This window comes from Melozone crissalis, unplaced genomic scaffold, assembly GCF_028551555.1.
Source record: "Melozone crissalis strain CALT ecotype California unplaced genomic scaffold, PUWL_Pcris_2 ptg000027l_1, whole genome shotgun sequence".
Lineage (NCBI taxonomy): Eukaryota > Metazoa > Chordata > Aves > Passeriformes > Passerellidae > Melozone > Melozone crissalis.
In genome coordinates, this window is record NW_026535805.1 from 25,883,971 (window position 1) to 25,907,499 (window position 23,529).

The 23,529-nt window shown below is 41.6% G+C and overlaps 2 protein-coding genes across 2 annotated transcripts in view; one reads left to right on the forward strand and one right to left on the reverse strand.

Moving 5' to 3' along the window:
- Nucleotides 1–2,329: 2,329 nt before the first annotated feature.
- NTPCR (nucleoside-triphosphatase, cancer-related) lies at nucleotides 2,330–14,583 on the forward strand. The gene is made up of 5 exons (XM_054280536.1): nucleotides 2,330–2,405; nucleotides 4,840–5,002; nucleotides 6,085–6,187; nucleotides 8,858–9,067; nucleotides 13,389–14,583. Exons 1-5 carry the CDS (start codon nucleotides 2,372–2,374, stop codon nucleotides 13,455–13,457), a joined length of 579 nt encoding a protein of 192 aa, XP_054136511.1. The 5' UTR covers nucleotides 2,330–2,371; the 3' UTR covers nucleotides 13,458–14,583.
- Nucleotides 14,584–17,655: 3,072 nt separating this feature from the next.
- Nucleotides 17,656–23,529, reverse strand: part of PCNX2 (pecanex 2) — a 154,765-nt gene continuing 148,891 nt past the window's right edge. The window contains exon 34 of the mRNA XM_054280537.1: nucleotides 17,656–21,086. Within this exon, the coding sequence (XP_054136512.1) occupies nucleotides 20,913–21,086 (174 nt within the window). The 3' untranslated portion in view covers nucleotides 17,656–20,912. The remainder of the gene's footprint in view (nucleotides 21,087–23,529) is intronic.

The window sequence follows — 23,529 nt, forward strand, 5'->3', positions numbered from 1 at the left end:
GGCATAACTACTTCTTGGCTTTCATGATTTTAAATTACTTCAACCTAGACAGAGTTGGAGTTGAGAAACAGAAAGGCATTTTATAGTAGAAATTACAATGGAAACCAAATTGAAATGCTAACTAATTTAAACCCTGGTGCTGCAACTACTTTGCTTACACATCTGTTTGCAAGAGAAAGGTCTTAACCACACAGTGAAATAACTCTGAAATTCCTGTTTTGGAAAATGGGATGAAAGAGTTCTTAGAATACCAGAAAACAAGGGCTCTGTCAAACAGTAGTGATAGCCTTAAAATTCTCCACATGCACTTCTGAAAAAGAAAGGGTTGATTTGTAAAACCTAGTAAAACTCAACATCGAACAAAACAACATTGTCTGGGTCTCTTTATGCGGCCTGCCTGGGAGAGCAGCCAACAGACTGATTTAGTTTAATATTATACAGAAAACCTACCTGTAAAATCAATCATGGTAAGCTCTGCGCAGGAAGTTCAGGGCAAGGGTGAAGTAGCCAGTTGTCAAGTGTTGTTCTTGTCCTAATAGTCCATTCAAATATGCAGTTCTTCTCGGTAGTTCTCTCTTTAGATTGAAGATGCCTGACAAACAAGAAGCTGTAAGTTAACATCATAATTTCACTGATCCTAAAAAGCCTCCAGAACAAAGCACTGGAATGTAAACTATGAAAATGCAGTTTTCATTGAAGATGACAAGGGAAGCTCTCTTTGTTACTTTTCAACCCTCCGACCTTCCAAGAGTCATGCCAGAGTTGTCAGGTTTTTCTAATTAAGTATTTAAGCATGAAACATGTTCCACATGCAGTCATTCCTTCTAAGACTATGGAAGAATACAAGGAAGAGTGGCCAAAAATATTTTGTGCAATTTATGGAAATACCCATCTACTGTGAGGTGCACTCTACCTGCTGATGTGCACATTTCATCTGGCTGACAAGGATATTCATTATCTTTGTGAAAATGATGAATAACCTTTAACTCCTTGAGAAATTACTGCAAATGAAAGCCTGACAATGATGGGCTGAACCTGAAGTGATCCATTCTAGTGAGGTGAACAGAAATTGGAATGTATCCCTTCCATAGCACAATATTTTTGGGTAACCACTTTGGTGCTTATGGCCAGGCAGGAATCTGTATTTCTTGGTGTCCAGGCATTACCTCACCCAGAGAGAAGCCTGTGCACCACAGTCCTCCACACAAAAATCCTTTTCCCTGCTCCCTTTAGGCTTCCCATCAGGAAAGCCTAAACAAATATGGAGGCCACATACATATGGCATTTTGGGATGCAGATGTCTCTCAGCATCTTTATTAAACCTGCCAGACCTTCCTGATTTGCTTAGCTTTGTAACAATCCCCTGGTTGTATATCAACCCCCCCAGTTACACTTGCTGTCTGCATTGAGGTATCAGACAAAACTGTACATCTTTTAATTTGCAGGTTTGCTACACACTGGAGCAATGTGCTTACTTGAAACAGGTAAAAAGCTCTAGGGAGAGTTTATGATTATAATATCTCTGCATTTGGGAGACCCTATCTGGAGGAGTCTCACTGGTACAGTTCTGGTGTCCCCACCCTAAGAAGAACATAGAAGTAGTGGAGCAAGTCCAGAAGAGGCCACAAAGTTGGTAAAATGACTGGAGCACCTTCCCTACCAAGGCAGGCTGAAAAAGTTGTGTCTGTTCAGCTTGGAAAAGGTTGTGTGGAGACCTACAGCAACCTTCCAGTGTCTGAAGGGGCAAACAGTGATGCCAGAGATAGACTCTTTGGCAGGAACACAGTGATAGGACAAGGAGTAATGGGTAAAAACTGAAAGAGGGAAAATTTAGGTTAGATATTAAAAAGATTTTTTTCACTGTGAGGGTGGTGAGACACTAGAACAGGTTGCCCAAGGTGGCTGTGGATGCCCCAACCCCGGCAGTGTCCAACGCCGTTCTGGATGAAGCCTTGAGCAACCTGGTCTAGCGAGAGTTGTCCCTGCCCACGGCAGGGAGAACTGGGACTGATCTTTAAGGTCTATTCCCACACCTTAACATTCTATTATTGTACTAAAATATTCAGACATGTGACAGCTTAAGCTAACTGCAAAAAGAAAACGCTGGCCCTCAACCAATTGCCTTTTCCCTCCTCTTCCCTAACCTTAAATTGCGACCATCCTGTGGTAAACACCACAGCGGCACCCTGTGCCTGGCCCCGCCTCTGAGGCGGCCTCAGGCCGGGCAGGGCCCGTCGTGCCCGAGGCCTCGGGAGGCACCGCCCGCCCGGGGCGGAGCGGAGCGGGGCCGAGGGGATCGGATCGGAGCGGGGCCGGGCTGGGGGCGGAGCGGAGCGCCGGGCGGGGGTGAGGGCGGAGTGGGGACCGAGTTATGTCCAAGCACGTGTTTCTCACGGGACCCCCAGGTAATGGGGGCGGGAGGAGCACAAGGAGCCGGGCAGGGGCGGTGGCGCGGCCGAGGGGATGGCTTGGGATATGGCCTGGCCTGGCCTGGCCTTGACTAGCTCGGCTCGGCTCGGCCCTCCGCGGCACCGGCGGGGCTGTGAGGCGCTTAGAGCCGGCGGAAGGCAGCTGCTGCCGGGCCCCGGGCTCCGAGGATGCCCCGGGAGCGCCTCCAGCTGCAGCTGGGCCCGGCACCGGCCGAGGTTCCGCGGCTGCGCGCCCGGAGCTCCGCCCCCCCGGGTCGAGGTCAGAGCTTCTGCAGTAATTAGTTTGTTCCTAATAAAGTGCCACTTTACCTCTCCATTCCGTCCTCCAAGCCATGCTACTTTTCCAGTCGCTGCTGCTGCTTTGTCCCTGGCTTCTGCCCTGGAGTGCAGTGTTGGGGGGAAAAAAAAACACCTCCTGGACAAGTAATCCTGCTTCAATATAAACTGCAGCGATTAATAATTTTGGAGAGCTCATCTTTCCTGTAATTTAACTGTAGTGATTTAGCACTTCCAGCCTCAGTGAAGTGCAGGTGTAGGTAATAACTGGTGTCCCGGATGGGCTGGCCTTGATTGAAGCAGTGAAGTAGTTTGTCATGGTAAGGGAATCTGATTATTGTGGAGACTGTGTGGGACATTGTATGAGGGTCAAACTTAATGGTTGATAAAGAAATTAGCCAGTTATTATGATTGCAGAACTTTGCTTTGTGCTGTGAGAGTAAAGCAGTGGGCCTGATGCTCCTTTTTGTGAGCATCTTGCAGATGCCTGTCTATTTTAAATGCTGCTGTTGGGCTGAGATAGGAATACATTCCACCCACTTCACATGGGCTTTCCAACCACTTGAATAAAGGCAGCCTTTCAGGAGATGCAGAGGTTAGGGCGGCTTAGGTCTTGTCTCTCTTCAATTTATTGAAATTGGATGTACTGTTTTGATTAGCTAAATGCCTAACTTCAAGCTTCCTTAAACGTAGTTTGAATCGCTCTAGCTTGTTTGGCAGTTTACTGAATGAATGTTAAAAAATTAGAGCTAGCAAATCCACTTAGCAAATTTAGTATAAATTCACTTACAAGAGACAAGGCCTTGAAAAGATGTTAGATAACTGAGGATGCCACATTTGGCATTATTTTGTTGTTCAACTGCCATGAAGCCCTCTTCTTCAAATTTGAAAAGTTTGCTTAGGCATTTGACTACATGCCTTTGAAGCCACAAAATATTTTGTCATTGGTGTTGACTGTTAGGAAAGCAGTTCCTAAATCTGCTTAAAGTCTAAATTAGAAATTTGGTGTGTGCATGTTGAAATTATTTCTGTTGTCATCTTTAGGCATCTCATGTTTGGTCTGTGTTCCTTATCTCCAGGAATTTGAAGGTTTATTCTGCAGGATTATTTTCTATCATCTGAACTTTTTAAAGCGGTGGTTAAAAATGAAGTGATAGCACTAAATTTTGTGAGAGGCAATAAAGATGAGTTTAAAAGGAGATCACTGAGGGATGAACTTGTACTATGACAGAGAAGAAAAACTGAAAGGATGTCTGGAACATGGCCAGTGTTCACATTGTAAAAGGTGTATCAGAGTGTGCAAGGAGATATCAGGTGGCAAGAGTTTTAAGGACCTGTCTTAGGGTAAGAAAATTAAATTATAGGGTCAGAAGATAATGTCAAAAGAGACTTGAGGAAGTTTAAAGGAGTATCAGCTATCAGGCCTGACCAGGTTGCTTTAGGTTTGATCCAGTCATGTCTTGAAAACATTAAAGTATGTGAAGATTGCACCGCCTCTCTGGGCAGCCTCATTCATGGCTTCATTGGCCTCACTATAAACAGGCTTTTCTCTCTATCCAGTCAAAATATCTCTTGATTCTGTTACCACAAAGAAAAGTTTTCTGTTTGCCTTTGTAAGGATTTGGTATCTCAGGGACATTGAGTGCTTCTGATTTCTAGGACATCAGTGGAAGAAGTGTGTCCTTTGTGCCAGTTAGGCATCTGGTAATAGCAGTCAGCTTTGACCTTCTGATCTAAAAAGGGGGTGAACTTACCTCTGATCTTAAAAGTAGTGAATATCAGTGGTAGAAAGGGGGATTCATCAGTCAGTCTTCCAGCAAGCTTGGCTGTCAGTTTTGTGCCACCTGCCTCGTGGTAAGTTTTGTGGCCTGCTCATGCATCATCTAAGCTAACAAATTCGTTGGTAGCCTGGGATATTTGTGCCATTCTGTGGTGAGACTTTACAGCGTCAGTACAGCGTGAATGTTAAAAGATACTTCTGTTCTTTCCTACCGTGTAGAAAAAGTAATTTGCAACCTTCAAAAGTAATCAATGTTCCTGCTGAACTGAATCATTACTGTGGCATTTAAAAAAATGGGCTTTTAGTGCAGAAGAAGATTAATGCTGTGTGCTTTTTTCCATTCTTTATTTTTAGGGGTTGGAAAGACTACTTTGATCCAGAAAGTCACTCAGGCTCTAAAATCCTCAGGCGTTCCCATTGATGGATTTTACACACAGGAAGTTAGAGAAGGTGGCAGGAGAACAGGATTTGATGTTGTCACTCTGTCTGGAAACCGAGGACCTTTATCTAGAGTCAGGTATTGAAGTTTTAATAACTGTAAGCAGCTCATTGTTTTATGTGTCTGCTCCAGTCCTTTGGACTGGAGCATGTTAAATGCTCCTCCAGAAGGTGATTTCCAGCACACACATGGCTTTCAGGGTCGAGTTCTTTGCTTGGTTTTTATGTCCTGGCTGATACCTGTATTGTATATATAGGCAGTGTCTGTTGCACAGTGAAATATTGAAAATGTGCTGGGCAGGGGTGTTCTCCCTTACTGGCTATTTTACACCAGATAGAGGAAACACTGCTGAGGCCAAGTCCCTTTGGGTTGCAGTTAAGTAGCTTATTATGGGCAGGGAGAAAGATTTTTGTGTTTCCAGAAGCTGATTTATGGAGACAGAAGTGGAAAATGAAAAGGGAAATTACATATAGCATTGTTTTAAAGAACATTTGACTGGTCCACGAAAGTCATCTGAATTTTAAGAAAAAAAGGATTTCAGAGCCCCAGAGGGGCCTCTGAAGTGCAGAGTGCCTCACACTCTCTCCTGATTCACTAGACTTAGATTTTCATACTTAGTGCAAAACTTGGTCTATGTCCAGTGTGACCTTAGCATCTCATTCACACAGTGTGAATGAGTTGATGTGAAAATAATTTGCACTCTGCTAATAACGGAGATGCACCTAGCACAGTGTGGTACAGCCCATGCAAAGTGAGTATTTTTCCAGGATTAAGGGTTTTGCAGCCCATACTGAGATGATGCTGCTGTGATGCTGTCTGTAATGTCACATAACAAAATTCAAAGATCTGAACTGCAGACATGAGTTTTGATTTCAGTGTAAGTGTACCTGCTGACTTCTAAATGCCATTGTCCTTCTATACACTGTTGAAATTTTGAGCTTGCATAGTCGTGAAGGATGCATGTGGTGTATTTATTTTCTGACAGCAAGCTGTCTGCAGTATGACTTACTGCATGGCTTAGAATTTCTTTCCCTTTCTTCTTAGGAAGAATTAAGGGGATTTGATTTATTTGGATAACTTCCTATAAATTCACTTGGACTGAGTTTAGTGAATTCTGGCTAAACTCAGTACTTTGAAGGAATTGTGTATCTCTTTTTCAGTCCCAGTTCTGATTCTTCTGCTTCAAGACGCGAGTACCGGGTTGGCCAATATGTTGTAGACCTCGTTTCGTTTGAGCAGCTGGTTCTACCTATGCTGAGAAATGTGAGTATTCTATGAAAGCTGCTGATAGATGTATGCTTTATGATAGTCAGTGTTACTGGAAGGCCCTTTTACACAGCTAATTGTTGATGTTAATTAATGGCCTGTTTCTTGGGTACAGCTAGTTCTGATGTAGGGTCAGGAAGCTGGAGGGACAAACCTGGCTTGTTCTCTTGTCATTGTTGTGGTGTTGGAGAGATTGCAGGACCTCCTTGACCTGAAGAGGCAGCAGGTAGGAAATTTCTTCCTATGTCACTGTCTCATACTGGAAAGCAACCAAAATGCACAAGTGGCTTGCCACAGAGAACTGGATGGAATCAGTGGGTCTAAGAAAAAGGCTTTTGCTGCTGCTGTTCTTGACAGACTTTTTTTCCCCTCTTCCTGATTCCTGTCTTCCAAGAGTAGAAGCATTTGTTTCTTGAATCCAGTGAGTATTTTTGATTACCATTGTATAAATACCTGCAGACTGATAATACCAGCTAGATTATTTGAGATTTAGCCTGCTGCACAAGGAGTGCTCTGGCTGTGACAAGACTTCCCACACAATCTTTTTGCTATCCTTTTGCTAATATTGTGTTGCTTCTTTTTTCTTCTCCTTCCTCTCTCTCAGTCCAACCTTTCCCCTCTCCAAAATTAAACAAGAACAGATTTGATTTCGGCAATAACATACCACAAACAGTGTGCAGCAGCTGCTGAACTGTACTACTAAAAAAATCCTGTTGTGATTTTTCTACACTGCCAAAGCTCAAGGGGACAAGGAAGAAGGGATTTTTTGGTGAACTTAAAACAAAAAGCCCAAAGAGGTGCAAGGAGCAAAAACGAGATTGAGGATCTGATTCTTGTTTTTGTCAAAGAATATTGAAGTCTGAAAGTAGGAAAGCAAGGATGTTGGGGTAAGGGAGAAGGGAGGTAATAAAAAAATGGGACAACTTTTATATGTTAAATTTCACTGTAACCATATTTATGATGTGAGTAAAGAGAAGGATAGTTTATTTAAAAATATTTCATTAGGCCAGTGCTGTACTTGGAATCCTTTTACCACTGAAATCCAAGAGAGACCTTCCTAGAAAAGTGTTAACAGTGTTGAATTTTTGCATTACTTATATGGCTTTCTGTAAGTACAAGAAAGTGAAGAGAAGAACTGGGGCCAGCACAGTCACACAGTACATGTGTCCATGCTCATAGAAAGTACTGCTTATCAGTTTTGTGGGAATGTGGTCACACATGAAGATGGCCCAAAATGAAAGAGGAGAGTGAGGAAGATGAGAGAACTGAAACAAGGAGAGACAAATGAGGAATGAGGGTAGCAGCATCATAGGTATGTTCTGGTTTGATGAGAGAGCAGCACAGAATGGACACATGCCCATTTAGGCTTGAGGACAAATTCAACTCTGAAGGCTTTTTTCAGTCCAGTGAGAATAGGCTAGATCCTACAATGGAAGATCTCTCTAGTTCTGCAAACTTTATCAGGCAGGACAGATAGTTTTTTCATGGTTTTTTTTCAAAGCAAAATACTCTCTTCCTCAATGTGTGACCTAGTGACTAGTATTGGCTTTTTGGCTCACTGATCTATGAAAGGATTTTTAGATAAAACAGCTACTCAGTAGGGACTTAGCTTGAAATGATTTTAGGATGCATGTTATACAGTTCTTTCACTTTCCCAGAAGCAGATACTTTGCCTTCACAAGGGGATACGTTTCCATCTTTTTTTCTTTTTTTTTTTTTTTTAGTTTCTTTACTATATGGCTTGTATTGGTACATATTCATGGATCTATAATGGTTTGAATTGAGTTGATTTTCTCCTCACTTCAACAAATAATGGAGTACAGTTCTCAGTCACTTTTACCAAAATAGGGTAGGCGGTGCAGTTGAAGAGTTCCTCTGCTTTGTGAGCTGCCTTTTCATCAGTAGCAATCACCCTTGTTTTCTCCTGGGCTTCCCTGCTGCTCCAGCTGCCTGCAGCACGGCACTGCTTGGCACAGCATTCACTTCATGGCAAAAACAAGCCTCTAATTTGGTTAAAATGGTGTCTCTCCTGCTATCCAGTGGGTAGGACTACAGAATGAGGTGTATCTCAATTTGTCTGCTGTAATGTGAGAGGCTTGCAGATGACTTGGTTATTATCCAGACAGCTTTGAAGACAGCCAGGAGCTCAGAGTGAAATGCTCCATCATCCCAACTACAAGAGGAGAAACTTCCAAATCTAGATTTAGTGGAAGTCTTCTTTTTAGATACCTGTTTTGTGTGACTGCTGATCACATAATTAAGTGTAATCACTACATGCATAATTTAGTGTGAAGAGTAGTTTTTAAAAATTGCTGACCCTTCGAATGATTGAGAGCTGCTGTAGGCAAAGTGCAGTTCTTAATTGTCAAGTAGCTCATATGTGACCATTGTCTGCTTTAAAGAAAATCTGATGTTAAGGATATTTCCTATTGTAGTTGGTATTTATACTGTATGGTTGTTTCCATCCTTCCAAAAATCTGTCCTAAAAAAGAAATTAGAGATTTATAAGTCTGTCATTTACCAGCAGTACCTTTGACTTCCTGCTCTCCCCTGTGTTACAGTTGAATTTGTTTCTTTTGGAGGTATTTGTTTTGTCAGCATGGAGATTACATCTGTTGCTTGTTCTAAGTTTTGCTGTTTACAGTCTCTTGGTGCACTTTTCCACAGGTAAACCATGGTGGTGACACTGAGAAAAGAATTTGTGTCATAGATGAGATTGGTAAAATGGAGCTCTTCAGCCAGGCTTTTATTCAGGCTGTTCGTCAAACGCTGGCTGGCTCGGGGACTGTGGTGCTTGGAACTATTCCAATACCTAAGGGAAAGCCACTGGATCTTGTTGAAGAAATAAGAAGTAGGAAAGATGTTAAAGTGTTCAATGTGAGTAATATTTAATATCCTTAAAGAGCCTTCTGTTCTAGGTTACTGGTTTATATTTGGCTCTGTTTAAAAACTGTTACTGCCAGTTGATAGCTGTGGGTAGCTTGCATGAAATAAGTTTTTTAGTTTCCATTTTATTCTTAATGGGCAGGTGTTCACCTTATTAAAAAAAAATCCCATTTGGCACTCACTGTAGCTGTCTCACACAGCTGGCTTTGCTTGTGTGGGGCTGGAGAAGTAATGCTACAGTTATTTTAAAAGGTTTCTTTGCTGTAGTATTATTGCTGTATAGGTATTCATTATTCCTAAGAGTTAAATCTTCTAAAGTACAGTCAGATTTTTAAGCTTTTTTTGGTTTTTTTCCATTCTGGCTTGCAGAAATATTACCAGTAGTCATATTCAAGGAAAAAAATAAAAGGAAAAAAGCAGCAGTGGAGTTTGCAGGAATGATTTATAGAAGAAAGACAGTTGTAAATGGAGTGTATTTTCTCTGGAGTCAGTGAACCAATTTTGGAATTCATTATGTTACTTTTACAGGCATAATTTTGCCTCAGAGTACATTTCTGATCAATTACAGGGCAGTTCTCAAAAACTTACCACAGCAAAACTTAGCCTGTTCCTAGGAGTGCATGTGTGAGGTTTCCTTTACATCAGTAAGTGTCCTTGATGCTTCACAAAAACAAAGGCACCTCTCACTCCTTTGATTTATGTTGTTTCCTATTCAAAGCTGGCTTAAAAACCTGCAGTGCTCAAAGTTCCTCAGCTTTACTTTAATTGAGGGTCCCATCATCATCTTCAGTTTCTGTTTTTATATTAAATGCTGATGTAATTAAATGCTAAAGCAACAGTAGGAGCCAAGATGAGAGATTATTCCTTTCCTTGCATAAGCATTCAACTCTGTTCATTCCTTTCAGAGATAAACCCTCAGGTTTTTCCACCACTGAGCTGATGTGTGTTTGTAGTCAGGCTGTTGAACAGAAATAGACGTAAATGTGAATTTTGTATGAGTGGCTTTACAGGGGTAGGATTGGGGAAGAGAGGATGGAGAAGCCTTGCTGAAAGTACCAGTCATTCAGTGCTTGGGCTGCAGTCATGGCAGGACATGGTGCATGCATTTGGTCCTCTTGTGAGAGGAAACAGGGCTGGAAGACAGCATTTGGCTTTTCAAGGAAGCTTTTGAGGCTTCTACTGTCTTGTTTTATCAGGTGATATTCAGAGGGCAGGGGCTACTCAGCCCTTGGTTTTCAGCTGTATTAGTCTGCTGATAAATCTTTCTCTCAAGTACTGACTCCAGCCAGCAAAAGTCTTTCTGTAAATTTTAATGGAGAGGTGTTTTCTCTAGCTAAAAGATCCTCACTAAAACAATGACCCATCCTGTTCACGCTGCTGAGATTAGGACATGCATGTTTCTTTAGTGAAACAGACATCTCCGGTGAATCCATTAACCAAAAGCATGGATGTGAAATGTGTGACAGACTGCAGCCATTCCCAGGTGTCACAGACCTGCTGAGCTGAAGTCTCGTGCAGGAGAGCATCTGTCTCTCTTGCTCCAGTGACACACTGCATGCTCTTTCCCAGCTGGTTCCAGTTGTGCATGAGCAGGGGCAGAACCTGCTCGTGGGAGTCAGAGGTGTCAGCAGCTGAAGGGGATACTGGGTCACCAGCTGTTTTCTTCAACATGGCATGGGGAAACCTGGAGTGCCCAAATAGGTCACAATCAGTAATTTCCTACTAACTTGGATGGTGCCTGCAAGTGTACAGAAGTAAGTGGCTAACTTCCAAAAACATTCTGCCTGCTTTGTCACTTACTGTGGAGTTAAGCTGCATTCAAATAGCTCATCTCAGTTTTTAATCCTGCTCCTAATGTCACCAGGACAGTTCTGAGGAGAGAACAGCTGTTTGGTGTTTTACAGTCCCTTCTGTCTTGAAAGCATATTTTGTTGGTGTAAGTGGGCCCAGATGCCCTAAAAGCAATTCAGCATTTGGTCCCAAATGTTTAATTTATTATGTTTAGGGCACTTAACGATTGGAGCTCTGATATTTAACACATTTGTTTCTATTGTTACCCAGTTCCATTTTGCTGAGAACTAAACTTTGCAGTGAAACTACAGAGGCTCTTTTTGCACTGCCTGTGTCTGTGTAGATTTGCAGACATGGTGGCATGAATAGGATCAGGTTATCCTTAGCAGCTGGCAGACACTAATTTTCTCCCATTTTCTCATCTATTAATTTTGCTTGCTTGAAACCCATTAGTGAAGTATGGTTGCATATGCCTATTAAGAAAGAAAATAGTTAAATGGATAGGGAGAAGAAAAGGTTCCATTTGAACAGATTGTACATGAGTGGTTTCCTTGATGGTATTTTTAACAGTTAGAGGAAGAAAGCTTTTGTCCTCTATAGTTGCCTGCTTGGAGTCTAGGTGGCAATTTCCTCCAAATTACATAAATGCTTAATATAAGCAGCATCTACAGTTATTTTCAACTCCTTTCTAAAAACATACCCATCTGTTTGTACATTCAGTACAGATACTGGGAGGTTTGTTCTCTCTGGGAAAGCTGCCTGCACAGAATGTCTCCAGATCTTAAGAGGGGACTTATATCTATCAAACAGCCTTTGTAAAACAGTTGTGAAAATTTCCTAGCACTTGGCGCTTTCTCTCTGCTGCTCTCGCTGGACTTCTGGCATATAGGTATGGAAAAAGGATAGATAAAATGTAGTATTGTTTCTGTTGGCTGTGAGGGAGTGGGAAAAGCTATTAAATTGTACAGAAGGTCCTTTGAAAGTCAGGATATCAGTACACTTGCTGTGAGATTTAGTTTGGCTCATCAGCGCTGTGTATTGTTTACCTCGGGGTCCCAATAGCCTTACTGAAGAGCATTCATTGTCTTGCTCTCTTTGTTTTTGTGGGGTTTTTTGTTTATCTTATAAAGCTTGAGCTGATTCTCAGTAAAAACAGTGACATTTTCAGACACATCTTCCCTTTCATTACTCTTCTCTCCTGCCCTTTTTTTTTTCAGTGTCACTTTTTCATTAGTCCCATGTTGATCTGCTGTCTTGAATTCAGTGGTAGGTGAGACCACTGTCTGTAGATTTTACAGTGTAGGTTTACAGCACTTGGCTAGGATGTGGGTGACTGTAAATAGTGGTAGCTCCTTGGGCCATGTTACTCAGCTAGAACTGTCACCTGTTTAACAACAACAGTAATAATAATAGTAATACTTTGTCTTGTCATTATTGACTGTAGTACTGGAAGGGATACAAACTCTTGTGCTCACATCCTAAATGCAGATACAGGGAGTGCAGTGGAGCCTTGCTGGTAGAGAGTTTTATGCTGTGCATGGTGTTGTGTCTCTTTCCTCATCAAACAGCTTTTCTACAACTTTGTATGAGGCCTTACTTATTTTTTCTGCTCATGTGTCTTTGTCTGATTTCTTCCTGCCCTCTCTGCAGGGATCTGAACAATGGGGAAAATTTCTTAGACTTTTTAAAATGAAGCTTTTGCTGATGCTTGTTACCCCTTTGCAACTGCAGTCACCTCCCCAGTTTTGTTTGAGTGAGTAATGCATGGCACAGTGGGTCACAGGGCTCTGGATCAGGACCCAGTCTGTCAGGAAGGGATAATTTACACACACACACAGCCCCCAGCTCTGTGTCCCTGGAGCTGAGCTGACTAGCAAGCACCAGCACTTGCTTGGCAGTTTACACTCATCTGTATTCACATCTGCTGGACTTGAAGCCCAGCATTCCCATGGATGGTCAGCCAAAGGCATATCTCAGTGTGCTGCAGAACACTCCAGCTTGCTCAAATAGTTTCATTTATTTTCCAAGGTGTTTCTTTCCTGTAGCAATAAGGTTCCTCAGAGTACAGAGTTATGCTGCTAAGACTGTTTTAATTTTTTTCTTTACAGATGTTTTAGACTAGATCTGTCATCTTAATAAATACAACCCTTTGAAGTAATGAAGGGATAAGAGCTCCACTTTATATTAGGAAAATTAAATGTGGTAGCCGAAAAGGATTTCTAGTAATGACAAAAGTACATGCTGGTTCTTTGAGTGATTCTTGTTAGTTACTCAAGTCCTGAATAATACTGCAAAATACCACAGGCAATTAAATCAAAAGATCACTAAATATTCAATTGCAGCTTTTGTGGGTTTAGCATACTGTGTTCTCAGTAGCAGAAGAAGGCAGGTGTTTGACACTCAACATTCCTGCACTGAAAAAGAAATGCATTGGAATTTCTGCTTTGATTTGTTTTTGAAGTAAACATTTGTATAGAAGCTATTCATGAAATGACATCAGTTTTAATTTCTCTTTCCCTAGGTTAGTAAGGAAAACAGAAACAGCATTCTGCAAGACATCTTGGCAGCTGTGGAATCCTGCAGAAAATGAAGACCTTTTCTGTCCTGTAAACACTAAAGCTTTCATTTCAACAAAACATTACAACATTTAGTGGATGGTTGAGAGTCTGTCCTTCCTGGTTTTGCCCCCTTGAGGCTTCACTGGAGCCTTCAGGGTAAGCAGAGTAAAGCTGGTAATACTCTAAAATGGGATGGCAGGATTGTAATGTATTCAGTTCACTGAATTGAAAAAAAATTGAACAGATGTGTAGCTGACATCCAGTTTTAATCTGGGAGTTTGGAAGTTAGATGGTCAACTCTGATCCAAGTTACATGTGAGAACAACTAACTGTAAAATCTGTTTAAGATCTGAGTGTGTTCAGATCGCTTCAATATCTGCAACATAGCCCTGGTGCAACAGAACAGAACCCTGTCCAAATGTAGACGAGTCCTGCCTGGTTTATGTAGGAGTGTAGCTCTTGGTGACCCAGCTTGGGTGTATTCAGGTGTGTTTTAGCATGGGTGCTGACAAATCAGCAGGTAGAGGGAATCAGCAGATGTGCTCTCTCCTCCTTCCCCTAGGCACCCCTGTCTGCAGTTGCAGTATAAGGAGGGTTATCCAGAGTTTCAAGGAAACGTCCTGTAGTCATGAGTGACATTTACAGAATTCCATTTTGGGAGGAAAAATAGCCAAATCTATCCTTTCTTACATGGCCCAGATACTAATTGATAAGAGGTCTACATTTTGAAATAATTTTCAGTTTTCTGGTGGCAATCCTGTCCTACACCTCCTTACAAACTATATATAAAGATCTTCAAGTCCATGAAGTTAATGAAATCTTGTGTTTTTCATGCTGAGTTTAAGTCGTGGTTGACTTAATACTGCATTTGTCTATATTAGTTTTACAATCTGTTATGTTTATTGATGCTTATGTTTGTTTGGGCTTTTTTGCCTCATTCAGTTCTGTACATGCTTAATGGTGAAATAATAAGTGTTTGAGAGTATTAGACAATGTGTTTCCCTGTGAGGAGTGCAAATGTGTTCAGCAAAAGTGCTGCCAGTTAATCAGTTTTGCATGTTTGAAAACAGAATTCCCTCCTAGGTTCACACTATTCATTGTAAAATTTATGGTCATCTCTGGCTGAAGAAAGGTGGTAAAAATTCAGTTGTTTCTTAACTCTTTCTGTTCAGTTCAATAACTGTTAATTTGAGCAAACTATTTAAAGGCATCTTCAAGTATCATTTTATTGATTTATTTCTGTAAAACTGACACCCAGAGTTGTATAGGGCTGGATGGGGACAGGTATTTTTACAGATGCCCTGCAGACACCTCCTAGGAGCATAGAGGGAATGTCCTTTTTCTTTCCTCTATGCAGAACAAGGGTCTGGTACAAGCATTGCACCTCCACACGTGGTGGGAAGCGCATGCCATGTTAAATGATGCCATGGGCTCATTCCCTCACTGCCTTGTTAGGACTACCTGTCTGCCCAAATCCATTTAGATGGCAGTACTTACTGTCTTCATCATGTTTGGGGAAAAAGAGAACTCCTCTTAGGGTTTCCACTTGGCAATGTACAGCTTGTGGCTGCTGTTTGCAAAATAAGGTTGTGCTCTAAAGGCACACTAATCCCTTAATTACTTCAAGCATTCTACTCAGCCAAAACACCTTTTTAGATGTGGAGGACTTGGGACCAAAGTAAACTCTGTCAGGGCTGTGTGCCATAGGTTTTTGAACAGAAACCTCTCTGCACCTAAGTGTTGAATGCCCTCCTGTTTCAATGTTAAGTCTCTTAAGCTGTAAGATATGCTGCAAAAGAATAGTTCTTTCAATGATTAAAGAGTTATGCAAAATCTAGCACAGTTTTAGTGGGACTGCTGTTGAGTCTTAAATGAGGAGTGACCTTTAAAGCTAATTAAAAAATGGAGAGATTTGACATTTCTCTGGTAGAGGCCGAAGAGGGGAGTTCTGTTAGGAGTCAGTCTTCTGAATTCTGGTTCAGCCAGTATTGCTGAGAAATCACTTAAAGTGGTTTTTATTCCCCATAAATTAGATATATTGCCCTGCATGTAGTGCCATGATGCCTGCTGTAGTCCCATCCTTTAGTACAGTGGGAAGAAAAAAAACCCCAAACAATTACAACAAGAAGTTTGGGGAGCTTTTGATCAGTGCCTATAGTACTTTCAATCCATTGTCTCATGGTTTTGTACTGAGGCTAGATAGTCACTAGAAAATGCAGGTGGATTTTTCCTTCTCTGGAACTCTGAGTGAAATATCAGCCCTTTTAAAGTAATGCATATCTTTGCTACTGACATCAGTGTATCTTGTTTTCTGCTACCTATCTCAAGATTGGTGAGTGTCATTAATTTGTTGTCCTTTTTTTAAGCCTGTTTTCTCTCTGAGTTAGAGTGCTTTTCAAGAGAAATAAAGAGAGATTCTGTGATCTGTGTTCAGCAGAAGGATGCAGATGACCTTAGCAGTCATGCCTGGCCTTTAAATCTCACATGGTCCTGAAGATACAATTTGCCTATTTCAAATAAACATAGAGTGAGTGAAAAAGTTGTATTTCCAACTGCATGTACGTTTTTATGACAACCTGTGCTTACTTTAAAGGTAAAATTTTATTGTCTGGTCTTGAAACTAGTAAAATACTTTGAAGGCCTTGAGAGCACTGTAACAGCAAATGGAGCATTCACAATTCCCCTGATGGGCTGATTTTATTAATAGCACACATTTGGTGAAAAGCACCTCTGATGTACCAGCTAGATTCCAGATGACAACATTAGTGCACCTGCAGGTTTTAATTGGTGCAAAAAAGGGGTGAATGTGAGGTACCAATTACTGTCTCAAAGTCTAAGAATCAAGGACATTTTTGGCACAAGTCTTGTAATTCCAGCATAAAATTGCACACAGCATGGGATAAACAGGGCCTGCATTATTTATCATGCATTAGGCAATTTTTGACTTGTAAAACTGAGAGAGAGAGGTGAATCTTTTATACTGGACCTACTGCAAAGTTAATTACAAGTAATATGTCTGTGCTGCAGATTTAAGGATGTACAAGCACTAGTGAAACATGGTAATTAAGTACCAGCTCCTAATCCAGGGAGTAATCTAAATATGGCAATAATTGGGTATTTTAAAAAATGCATTGAAGAGAAGATGATTATCACATGCTGGAGAATCTCACTGGTATTTCTAATCTTCTATAATGAGCTGCACAAAATTCAGCTAATCTTTAACTTAAATTTTCTAGTAAGAGAAGAGCCATCAGTTGGTGGGCTGGAGGCAAATACAGGTGACATTTCTTGCCTTATTCTAATAAGCAGTTTCTTAAAAAAGCTGTGAATGACATCACAGTGTCCTAAGAACTTAATAGTGTCAGAATGCCATTCCTAGATATTATCTAGTCATCATGTCAAGAGAAAAAGATTCACACTGGTAAGTCCTTTTCACTGAGATTTGTTTTCAGTGAAGTGAGTACCAAGATTTGGGACTGAGGTGAGACTTTGCAGCAATAACTTCAGTTCCTTGCAGAGAAGTTGCATGCCACTACAAAATGGAGGGAACAGCCAGCACCTCTGGTTTTTAGTTTTGGATGAACAGAAATGTACTTTGCAGACTGTGTCCATCACAGGTTGCTATTTGCTTGCTGTGGTGGGAAACAGCTGAAGGTCAGGCTGGGGCTTTCCAGTGTTCCTGGTGGATGTGAGCAGTTCAGCACCCTGTGCTTGGCTTTAGTGAAAAGTTACTGAAAGTCTTTTTGCCAGATCTTCAGGCCATCATTCACCATTACGAGTGTAGCAACTGGCTCTTCCTATATGATGCAAACAAGAGTCTATTTGGGAAAGGAAATTTTAGGAAAACAAAATGTGAGGAAGGTGAGTATCCTGTGCTTAGTGGGAAGGCTGAAGTACAGTGTTTATGTTTGTTTTACCATATACTCATTATCCTTCCTCCTGTTAACCTGTTGTGTTGTTCATGTTCCTCTCTGGTTGCTGAGGCAGTGTGAATAAAATCACTCTTAGTGTTTCTTTCCAGCAGTGGTGTTATCTGAGGGTAAGCTGGGGGGAGGCAGAAAAAGCCTCCATCTCTTCATCCCTTCTGACTTGTCTATGAAAGAAGTGCATGTACAAATGGTCTTGTGAATTGAGCACTAGATTTCCTCGAAGGATGCATTCAGCTTGCTAACAAGATGGGAACATCACTATTTTCATGTTGTAGAAACAAAAACATTCTGGACTAGCTAAGTGGCCTCTGCAGCCCTGGAAAAATCAAGCTTAGCACCTGATGCAAAAAACTCTGATGGAACTCTTGGTAAATGGTCCTTACATGGTGGTAGCAGCATCTTTCCTGCATCACAGCTGTAGCAAGAGATCAGACATGTAGACAAACTGTTAAGCCTGAGCAACTTTAGGGCCAAGTTTTAACAATATTCAGATCACAGATGACATAAAAGCAATGAAAATTGTATTTGCTTTTCATTTAAAGGCCAAAACTTGCTCCAAAAATGGTGTATTCCCATCTTGCAACTGTGAGGCACCTTGTGTGTGAGGTTAAGTATTGAGCTGTTTTTCAGGAGTAAAGGTGTCACTCAAAGCCTTCATGTATATGTGCCTTTTGGTGTTATGCAGAGCTGTTTGGAGCAGCTTGTTCAAATTAGGCTTTGTGTAAAGGTTAGGTTGCTGTTTATTAGCTTGGTGTCCATCAGAGCCCTTAAATGCACTTTCTGTCCCAAGCAGAGTTCACTGGGTGTATCTCTACCTTAAACCCTTGTTTAAGATGTGTTTAATCAATACAACCTCATGCCTAGTTGCAGGTTTCATTTCTAGCCATTATGTCGGTCTATTCTGTAGGACTGTCTCATATTTAAAACTGATGCACATAGCAGTAGTCTTATTACTATAAAAGCAGACTGTCTCCAAAAATATGGAGAAAAGTAACATGGGAGAGTTTGTGCTCATTTTGATTCTTTTTTCCTATGTTACGCTTGCTTGTTAGTGGTCACTCTTGGGTTTTTTCAACCTGCTAGCTACAATAGCAACTTTAGGGCAAAATAAAAACTATGGAAGACATGGCTACAAAAAAGGAACTGATTTTTGAATCTTACCTTGACTCCTGTTTTGCCATGCTTGCTTGCTGACTCCATAAACGTGTTAGAACCTGCCCTTTCTGGCAGCCGCCCTGTGCAGGAGTTGTCTGCACTTCATGGCATAACTGCTGTCCCCAGGGAGTTGTGCTCCAGGGGACAGTGGGAAGTCAGGAACTATGAGGCAGCTGCATTAGTTTAGGATGCAGTACCAGAGGCTGTGGGGATGGTGGAGCCTTGCAGAAGATGTGGTGCTGGGGGAAGGTGCTGTCACTGGGTCTCGATCCATGCTAAGCAAATACAGTGGTTGCTGCTGAAGGAATTTGTGCAGTCATTCCCCAATCTGGTTTATTACACGTGAGTTGGATACACAGAATAATTTAGGTTGATTGGGACTACTAGAATGACTTATTTTTGATGGAAATTGATTCAAACTTAAAGATGTGAAAATTGGAGGCCTAAGTGATGCTAGGTGAATATGGGAAAGTTCTTGGTGCTTTCCAGAGCCACCTGTTTGCCCTGCTTCCAAGCAGGAAGACAAAGCAGTGAAGTTTTATCCTGTGGACTGCCATGCAAAAGCCCCCAAAGCAGAACTGGGACTGGTGGCTGTTAGTAGGAGTCTACCTCTATAACCTCCATCCTTCATTTGTAATGAAGCACTTCATGAACAGTGTGTGGGACAAGAGTCATCAGCAGCCACAATTGGTCAGAAGGGAGCAGCTGAATTCAATTTCCTCTTCCACATCTCACCTGGATGTTAGTGGAGACATTAGTAGGGCCTGAACTGCACTGATGACCATGTGTCTAGAGGGCTGTATATGAATACTCTGCTTTAGTGTTTGTGACATGAGCAGAATTTTCCTAGATTGTGCTAAGCTTTATTAATCAACTCATCAAGATCTGAAGTGAAGTAAAAAAGAATGGGTTTCTTAATTTTGTAAAGCAGAAAGCAAGTGAGAACAATTGCAAACAGAAGACCCAGAAACAGCTGCCGCACAAAACATACTTGGATCATTTTATTTTCACTCAGTCTTACTTAGTTCTACTGCTCAGATCTGAAGTGTGGCACAGTAGGAAGCTCAGAATGCAACTGAGTATTGCCTAACAGTAATGAGACTTAGCTACAGCATCTCTTGTTAAATCTTGTTAATTGGGACAAGACAGCCTGGCTGCACATCATTGTGTTGAGATTTAGAAACACTCTATGGTAGTTACAGTAAAGAGGAACAGCAAGACACTGATAGCTGCAATTTTTTTTAATTGAAAAAAACACACACGTGTTTGTTTAGACTCTGTAGTAGAGGAAGGATTTGTTGTAGCCTTTTGGGTTTCAAAGTAGTCATGCATTCCTGTAAATTGGTGTTTCTCAAACCATGTGAAGGCATGGCCTCCCTTTTTGTATCATCTGTCTTTATTGGCAGCAGCTCAGTTTTCTCTGGGGGAGGGAAATCAGAAGGCTTTGTAATTACTGGCTACAAGTGTTTATGGACAGTGAGCTGTGTCCAGCAATTAAGAGTATTTAGCTGTTCCCTTCCCAACACAAACACTTCCAGACAGTAATTACAGCCTGCTTTGCACTTTCCTGTCCTTGAGGAGGATTCCCCATGGCCCTTTTGCGACTCCTAAGGGTACTGTTGCTTAGAATTTGAGAAACACTGCTGTAAACCAAACAGGAGCACGAGATAATACCTAATTTATGCAAAGCTGCTTTGCAAATAAGGTGCACCATATGTTCTGAAGACTTTCCATGCACTGGATACTTTCTCTTCTTACACTTTTGTTAATTGGTGTAGCGTGGCTTGTTCACACAGTATTTCAGTATGGCTGCATGCAGTATATCAGTCTGAGATGCTGTGTTGCTATTCAGCATTAGCACCTGCATAACATCAAAGAAAAATGAGACTTGCTGTTGGAAAAAAAAATCAGATTTAGCTCTAATGTTACAGGACACTGTACTGTCCTTTTATGTATTCATTGCTTCTGCTCTTAGTTGCCTCTTGCGATATGTTATATACCAAATTTTCAATTAGTTTGCATGCAATCAGCTGTTTAGTTATGGCAGGAAAGAGATGTCTTTTGTGTGCTTTTCACTGAGTTGTATTATTTCCTACTGTATTCGTTTGTGATTCTAACCATTCCAGGGGAAGGAACGTTAAACAGGTTGTATTCATTGTTCTAGGATTTACAAGAACCTGAGATGAAGTGGCACTGTGTGTTTTTTAGGATATTTTCCAACCTTACCCATGCCAAGGCCATTAGCGGAAGAACATCTGCCCTGTAATATTCTTGTGTGGAAGTTAGAAAAATAAACATTTGAAGGTTGCTATTACATTGGAAAGAACCTAAACCCATGTGCAGTTCCTGACCTAACTGTATTTAATGCTAAGAAGCACGTGGCCCCTGTGCCAGGAAGGCTCCTCACTGCTCCTCAGACAGGCTCTGCTGGGAAGCCGTGTCTTCCAGGGCCATGTCTTCTTGGCTGGCCCTCCTGCACTCCACGTTCCGACTCAGGAACAGCGCATGGGCCGGACCCGCCTCCCGCTGAGGTCTTGGCTCTGTGGTATCTGCTGCTTCACAGGTCTCAGTGGCTTGCTGGAAAGTAAGAAAGAAAAAGTCAACTAGTTTAGGAAATTTCTAAGTAACACTTCAGCTATTTTTTGAAGTGATGGGTGAAAAAAGTTTAAAAATTGACGTAGGGATGTCATTCTGTGAAACTCCATGGGATTCTTAACATGCATTATTCACAAGGGAGTTCTGAAGAGGTACTTGTCACACTTTGTGTAAAGCATAAATTTGGAAGGAAAAGCAGACCAGGAGCTGGAGGTTTAGTACCACAGATGTACATGTATAGAGAACTGTAAAAGAATTTGGATTGAAAAGGACTTCTGGAGGTCATCCAGTCCAAACTGCTGCTTCAAGCAGGGCTGACTTCTAAGTTGTTAAATCGGGTTGCTCTGGAGCTTGCTTTATTCACTGAATTTTAAATCCAACTTACAAAGAAACCTTTTCATCAAAACTGGAATGCAATTATCAGTCTGCAAACGTTAAGCACAGTGCTGCCCCACTGTAAGGAGTCCATTAGGATAAAAGCATTCCAGAACTTTGCTGTGTTAACGTCGAAATGAAACGCTTCCTCTTTACTGCTTTCAATCAAATGGGCACCTGGACTCCGAGCACTTTGGCCAGGATTCACCTCATCTAAATTTCACCATGTGGTCTTGCTGTGTCATTTAGGCTACCAATGGTTGGCAGAGAGATACAAGTCTCCCAGGGGAGAATTTCCTCCTTATAGCTCCAAGGATGAAGGGGATGGAGGCCTCTTCACTGAAAACAGAAGCCTCAACAACAACCTACTGAGACATCAGGCCCAAATTTTAGATAGCCTAAAGTTTGACAAGGTGAATCCTACCATTAGTACTCAGTATCACAGACTGGCTGAGTTCTTGCAAATTAGGCCATAAACTCCTGAGAGTTGGAATTGTGCCGTCTCATTAGATATATTCAGCTGTATGTGTAGAAGTATTAGTACTTGTTAATGTAAAAATGCAGGATTGGACCCAGGTGAGTAACATTCAGCTGACTCCTGCTGAAGTTCATGTGAAACTCTAGGGAGCTGTACCACACATGGTATTTTTGTGAGCAAAATCCACTCAGGCCAAGGGGCTTTTCACACTTGAGGTTTGGAGAGCTCTTTGGAAACTAGGGAAGTTATACACAGTTCAGGAGCATGGTAACAGAAAAGTGCTTGGGACTTACATCTGCAGACACCTCCTGTCACCAGTTTGGTTTCCATTTCGATAGGCCAAATGCAAAAGTTTGCCTAATTATGTTGTCTAATTGCAGTCACCCTTTATTTCTAGTCCATCTTCTCATGTTTCTGCCTTCTGGTGCTGAGGTCAATTTTCAAAATCCAGGGCAGCAATGGATAGCAACCAAAGTTGAATAAATACACTTAAATAAACAATAAAACAGTAACTACACCATGAATTGAATTTTTCATGGAAGAAAGGAATAAAGCTGTGAGTATACTGGGAAGAGGGCTAGAAGTTTTTTGTGTGTAGTGTTTGGCTCTTCGAAAATGCTTAATCACAGGGCATACTGGTTTCCTTTGGTAAATATTTCATACAGGATTCCTTTGACTAACTTTCAGCAACAAGGTTTCAGGTCTTAGATTGAATTTCTGGTCAGATGGAGGGACAGAACAAGTGCACTATTCAGGGGAAACCATTCCTTTTCCAACAGATAAAATAATTTTAAGTCCTGCTGATGCCTCAAGTTTTAGCTTTCCTGTTTTTGAGATTCTGTGCTGCCTACAAGTGTAGCTCTGAGCTTCATATTAAGTGCTAGTAAGTTCTCTTCACAGGGTAGGCAGACAAAACAATCCTTTTCCAGCTTGAGACCAAGGACAACTCTTACAAGCCTCAGGCCCAAAAAGTGGGGAACTGAAGAGAGCAGACAGGGAGGATGGGGCTTCATAACCTGAGGCTGTAATTGGACAATTACCCCAATACTCAAATGGACCAAAAACTTCTAAAAGTGTGAAACTTGTGACCAGTCATCCATTTTGGGTCCATTTGGTGTAGCCCTGGCCAGGCTCTTGTACTGGCCAAGGTGTATCCTTTAAGGCCTTTTAATAAATACCTACTTTATTGTTTTAGCTCTGTGTAGTCTCTCTTCTAGGTCAGCCTCTCAAGGCATCACTGTATAACACTTAAAGCAGGCAAGAAGGAGCTATTTAGTCTGCTGTGATGGTACTCATCACCTGGGCTGCAGAAACTGGAGATGTAAGTCCCTGTTTTGAGTGAAAGGAAAAGCAACTTTGCCCCAGTTTGCAATTTCAGGTGTACATGTAACAGCCCCCCCATCAGTTACTCACAAACAATCTCACAGACACACTAATACTATACAGTCTCATTGTGATGCAGCAAAATCCCCCAGAAATACCAAAATCCCAGCACTGGTTTGAAAACAACTGTTCTCTGACCACTGAGAAGGAAGAAAGAGGACAGTTAAGAAGCAGACAGGTGAGCAGAGC

Excerpts from the sequence above, each read along its gene's own strand:
- NTPCR (XM_054280536.1), top strand. The coding sequence starts at position 2,372 with ATGTCCAAGCACGTGTTTCTCACGGGACCCCCAG. Across the intron at positions 5,003-6,084 it reads GGACCTTTATCTAGAGTCAG|TCCCAGTTCTGATTCTTCTG; the intron begins GTATTGAAGTTT and ends TCTCTTTTTCAG. Across the intron at positions 6,188-8,857 it reads TTCTACCTATGCTGAGAAAT|GTAAACCATGGTGGTGACAC; the intron begins GTGAGTATTCTA and ends ACTTTTCCACAG.